The sequence below is a fragment of the Oryza sativa genome, chromosome 1 (assembly GCF_034140825.1).
Source record: "Oryza sativa Japonica Group chromosome 1, ASM3414082v1".
Lineage (NCBI taxonomy): Eukaryota > Viridiplantae > Streptophyta > Magnoliopsida > Poales > Poaceae > Oryza > Oryza sativa.
Genome location: NC_089035.1, coordinates 5,009,413 through 5,015,412, shown reverse-complemented (window position 1 = coordinate 5,015,412; position 6,000 = coordinate 5,009,413). Strand labels below are relative to the sequence as shown.

The 6,000-nt window shown below is 45.4% G+C and overlaps 1 protein-coding gene across 1 annotated transcript; it reads left to right on the top strand.

Moving 5' to 3' along the window:
- Nucleotides 1–333: 333 nt before the first annotated feature.
- LOC4327307 (1-aminocyclopropane-1-carboxylate synthase 7) lies at nucleotides 334–2,456 on the top strand. The gene is made up of 3 exons (NM_001409069.1): nucleotides 334–795; nucleotides 921–1,081; nucleotides 1,182–2,456. Exons 1-3 carry the CDS (start codon nucleotides 469–471, stop codon nucleotides 2,077–2,079), a joined length of 1,386 nt encoding a protein of 461 aa, NP_001395998.1. The 5' UTR covers nucleotides 334–468; the 3' UTR covers nucleotides 2,080–2,456.
- The last annotated feature ends 3,544 nt before the right edge of the window (nucleotides 2,457–6,000 follow it).

Sequence of the window (6,000 nt, the reverse complement as noted above, 5' to 3'; positions counted from 1 at the left end):
GCTGTACTACGCTACACTGTCTGTATTGCTAACTTCCTCCTTTACTGAAAGGTCAGTCAGGGAGAAAGAGAGAGAGAGTGAGCAATCAATCATTGGGCAAAAAGAATCATCAAGCTTAGTAGTTAGTATAGGTTGGTCAAGCTCGAGCTCCAATTCTTTAATCCTCTGAAAGCTAAAAAAGTCCGGTCATCTCTCAACAGTGAACCCTCCTATATGCATACAGCTATGAGCAGCCTCTGACATCTCAATCACATGATCATGAGTGGTTTTCACATAGGTATATATACTTCCATTTGCCTATATATACCCCTCCCACACTTGGAACCTTGGATCATCTCATCTCACACACCCAAAAACCTTAATTTGCTTGATTGCCTCTTGTACTGCAGTGTTGCTTCCTACACTGCCATTGCATATAAATTTTGCACTGCAAGATTAATTCAGTCTGAGAGAACGAGAGAGAACATCATGGGTGGCAAGCTGTTGCCTGCTGCGGCGTTCGCCGGGTCGGCGCCGCCGCTGTCGCAGGTGGCAACGTCGGCGGCGCACGGCGAGGACTCGCCGTACTTCGCCGGGTGGAAGGCCTACGACGAGGACCCCTACCACGCCGTCGATAACCCCGACGGCGTCATACAGATGGGCCTCGCCGAGAACCAGGTCTCCTTCGACCTCCTCGAGGCCTACCTCCGTGACCACCCGGAGGCCGCCGGCTGGAGCACCGGCGGCGCCGGCGCCGGTAGCTTCAGGGACAACGCGCTGTTCCAGGATTACCATGGCCTCAAGAGCTTCAGGAAGGTACGTGAGAGAGAGAGAGAGAGAGAGAGAGAGTTTGCAATTCTTGCTTTGCTTGGCTCGAACGCCATGCATGGTGGACTGATCGAGATGGCGGCGGCTTGCTTGGCCACCATTGTTGCTTGCAGGCGATGGCGAGCTTCATGGGGAAGATACGCGGCGGCAAGGCGAGGTTTGACCCCGACCACATCGTGCTCACCGCCGGCGCCACCGCCGCCAACGAGCTCCTCACCTTCATCCTCGCCAACCCCGGCGACGCCCTGCTCATCCCTACCCCTTACTACCCCGGGTAAGCCACTGTTCCATTGCCATTGCCATTGCCATGCATCTAGCTAGCTTGGGATCGATCGAGCAGAGTGGCAGGCTGAGCTGACATCCATGGCGTGCAGGTTTGACAGGGACTTGAGGTGGAGGACGGGGGTGAACATCGTGCCGGTGCGGTGCGACAGCGCGAACGGGTTCCAGGTCACGGTCGCCGCGCTCCAGGCGGCGTACGACGAGGCCGCCGCGGTGGGGATGCGCGCCCGCGCCGTCCTGATCACCAACCCCTCCAACCCGCTCGGCACCACGGTCAGGCGCAAGATGCTCGACGACATCCTCGACTTCGTGTCGCGCAACGACATCCACCTCATCTCCGACGAGATCTACTCCGGCTCCGTCTTCGCCGCGCCGGACCTCGTCAGCGTGGCGGAGCTCGTCGAGGCGCGCGGCGGCGACGGCATCGCCGGCCGCGTCCACATCGTCTACAGCCTCTCCAAGGACCTGGGCCTCCCGGGGTTCCGCGTCGGCGTGGTCTACTCCTACAACGACGCCGTCGTGACGGCGGCGCGGCGGATGTCGAGCTTCACGCTGGTGTCGTCGCAGACGCAGAAGACGCTGGCGGCGATGCTGTCCGACGAGGCGTTCGCCGGGGAGTACATCCGCACCAACCGCCGCCGGCTCCGGGAGCGGCACGAGCACGTGGTGGCCGGGCTGGCGCGCGCCGGCGTGCCGTGCCTGCGCGGCAATGCTGGGCTGTTCGTGTGGATGGACATGCGGCGGCTGCTGCTCGGCGGCGGCGGCGTCGGCGGCGAGCTGAGGCTGTGGGAGAAGCTGCTGCGCCAGGCGAAGCTGAACATCTCGCCGGGGTCGTCGTGCCATTGCTCGGAGGCCGGCTGGTTCAGGGTGTGCTTCGCCAACATGAGCTTGGACACGCTGGATCTTGCACTCCACAGGATAAGCCGCTTCATGGACACGTGGAATGGAACAAAGCAACAAGCTAGCTGCCAGCAGCAAGAACAGCAATAATTTTTAGTTAATTTGGTTAATTAGTTAGTTAATTGATTAAAGGAAGTATAAGTAATTTTTTTGGTAAATTATTAAAAAAAACATATTTATCAGTTGCAAAGGTAGTTATATTATGGGGATTAAGTGGTGACATACACTTGTTTCATTTATCTATTGTACCATTAGTTTTGTAACCAAATTTGTCTCTCTCACATGTTGGAGAGACGACAAATTAATACAGATAAGACTGGTCTAGCTCATTCAAGGTTAATTCTCTCCTTATGCTCCAGTTAGATGATCATGAGATCAAATCGTCTCTCAGCTCCTAGGGAATTCATGTAAAATTCCTACAAAAAAATTACATAACTCCTTTGTTAATAATGGATACTTTTTCTTGCTGTGATTTTTTTCCCTACGCATGAGTACACTTGGTACTTTTATTATTGCTTTAAAAAAATTTAAAACTCTAAAATATTACTGTTACAGTAACAGTAAGGACTAGGATCCAACAGGGGTTCAGTATTTCTAAATTGAAAAATATTTTGCAGCAACAAACTGCCATTCCCTCGAAAAAGAAAAAACAAACTTGCCATGCTCCCCATCTGGTTGTTCAAGTGATATCCTAACTGCATATCACTCTGGACATTTTTTTAGTTGATTGACTTTTGTGGTTCAGTTTTGCTTTGACTTCTTTTCATTTATATACCGTATGGTTGAACTGTAATTATCAAAACTACAATCAATTCTGAATCCTTTCCAGAAAGGTCCATGGTTGAATGGAAAATAAAGCCCCAAATATAAATGTCAACCCAACCCTACGTTAATCGGTCACCCTCGTCGAATAAATAGCACTTCTATAAGGAACCACCCATGTTAGGATAAGAAAAATTATTTGGTTGAGATCATCATTTCGATGTAACTTAATTTTGGAAGCGCATCATGTATGTACAACGTCAAATCCGAGTGTCCTGGCAATGATCATATTAAATCAGTATGACCATGTCAATGAATTTTACTATTGGATATAAAATGGATTTTAGTCACTTGAGTGCATGTCCCTCATATACCTCTTTTTTCTTAAATTAAATATGAATGAATGGCTGTGAAAATTTTCAAAAATAAATTTGACAATGCAGAGTGATATTCTTCACTCCACAAAAACTCAAGTTCAAACTTGATCTACACACTAAAAAGGGACAAATTTGAGCACCTATTACCCAACAATGTTTCTGCCATGGCATCTCCCCTCCCATCTCCGGTGACTTGCGTGGCTGTATTTATGAACCCCTGAATGTTGAGTCCATCCTTACCTTGGCGGCTTGGCTAGAGGCGTGTGGTAGATTTTGATGGTGGCTATTCAAACTTTATACTATAATATATCAGTGATGAAAATAAGATATATCTCGCTAGTTTTAAGTTTAAATAGAGAGCTATTTTCTAAAACATGGGTATTCCGTATTCAACCGAATAAACCCACTTAACACTTCACTTCCGATGTCAATTGCTAGTAGGAAATTATATGTAAATTTTGGAGTTTAGCCTAATGAATATGGTAGTTCCGCTCTACTCTCTTTTTCGTAAAATAAATTAATTTTTAGAGTTCAAAATTTATCTCAAAACAGGTTGATTACACTCTTAATCATAATTAGTACTCCCGACAAAAATGCAAGACATATATTCTTTGTCACCAAAATCAAGGAGGAATTAACTCAACCTCATGTAACAAAATCAAAGAACTTTATACATGCATACAACAAATGAATATTGCCAGATGATTCCTTAGGTTATGATCTAGCATATAGAAACTATAGTCTATAAATATAATCATCTCTTTTAGAAAAACTAAAAACTAAAAATATGCCTAATACTTTTGGATAGAAGAAACATATAAATGGATAAGTTTTGTCTATTTAATAGGAGTATATGTTATCTACTTAGTACCCATCGATACTCTACTTAATTTCTTATTAATACTGGACACTTTCTTTCTTTCTTACTAATTTTTTTTAAGAGATAAGCCTTTTTATTTTGGACGGGGAGTATGTTTGAATTTTTTTAAACAAAATTATACGATAGAGTACAGACGCACACGTACATATTATATGCACGTAATATCTGTGGACACCATGATTTAAACTTTGATGGGTGAAGTCATATGCACCATAACTCCACCACCACACCACACCACTTGTGTTTCTCCAGTATGTTTGGATCTGTTCCGGCTCAACCTCTGCTGACACGGCCTAGCTTGCAGCAGCGAGACGACAGAATTTCCCATGCCAGCCTACCATGGCGCGACAAGAATAGCACGGGAACCAAAAGAGATCTCTCGCCCGACCAGTCAGCAGCAAGCAGCAACCACACTAGCACCAACACGTTAGTTACACGTAGGCACACCCAGGCAACGCAGGAACCCGGCAAATATATTCCCCTGTCTCGTCTCGCCAATTTGCCTGAATATGAATTGCCAGGTTGGCCTGATATTTGCTGTTCCTCCCCAACCACTGCAAACCTCACCGATCAGTAGCAGCAGATCTCGAGTTTAATTTGTTGCATTGCGTATCACACATCTACCCATGCGTGCATGGCTAGCTTAATTACCTGTGTCTGATCGCATTGGGAGATCTTGTTGGGAGAAACATCGGCAAGGGAAACTTCAGTACAGCGCAGCTTCAGCTGCTGCTAACTATAATTAACCAATTAAGTAGAGATGGCTGCTCCCTTGAGTACTTAACCGTACACTAATCATCGATTATGCACGGTCGTGTAAAGCGTCAGCACGGCATATGCATGATTGATTGATTGATGATTGGTTGGCTTATTATGCCCCATTAACTGGAATGCTTTGAGTTACGAACTGATCGATCGATCCAACTGCATTTTGATTGGCAATTTGGCATTGGAGACGAACTGACGGCGTAAGTCCACTTGGCTGATCGCGAGCCGCGTGCAGCGATCGATCGATCGATGCGCAGGACAGGTCAGGTCGCCGTCGATCGATCGATCGATTCCACGACGTTGTACTCCTCCATTGCTTCGTCTTCTCCGCGTGTGAAGGAATAATAATTCGATCGAGCGCACAGGTGTTCGACACTTCGATCGAGCATATGTTCTTGGAGAATTTGCTGAGAGACTTTTCGATCGATCGATCTGACCCGGCCGATGTGCAGACAAGACATTATTGACTGGAGAATCTGCAAGTTTCAGGGGCTTTTTGCGGCGGCCGGAGAGGATTTTTGTACTGTCTTAATCACGGGCTCACATCTCCAATAACAATACAGTTGTCAACCTCTGTCTCTAGAATTTAGGTTACTGGTTGTGCATCCAAAAGCTAAGATGATGGGGATGCAAAACATTTCAATGGTCTGAAGTTTTTGTCTAACTTTTCCACAAAAGTAGTCACGTCAAAAAAGGTTTTGCTTAAGGTCTATTCGAATAAGCTGTCTAGCTGATAAAATATATTACTCCTTCCATCTCTAAATGTTTAATGTCGTTGACTTTTTAAATATGTTTGACCGTTTGTCTTATTCAAAAAATTTAAGTAATTATTAATTCTTTTCCTATCATTTGATTCATTGTTAAATATACTTTTATGTATATATATAGTTTTACATATTTCACAAAAGTTTTTGAATAAGACGACGAACGGTCAAACATGTTTAAAAAAGTCAACGGCGTCAAACATTTAGGGAATGAGGGAGTATAAAGTTAACAAATAAATTAGAAATGGTTGTCTAAGAAATAGTAATGTATATAGTTTTTACGTCCATTAGCTCAAAACAAAAACGCGAATATTAGGGAAAGACCTAATATCAAATAATTAAAAGGGGTGAGGCTTCGAACCTAGATCGTCTAGTCCACCACCTTGTGGAGCTAGCCGGAAGACCCCTGGGCGTTTCTCGTCCATTAGCTCAAAACAACGGAACCTATGGTGAGAATTGT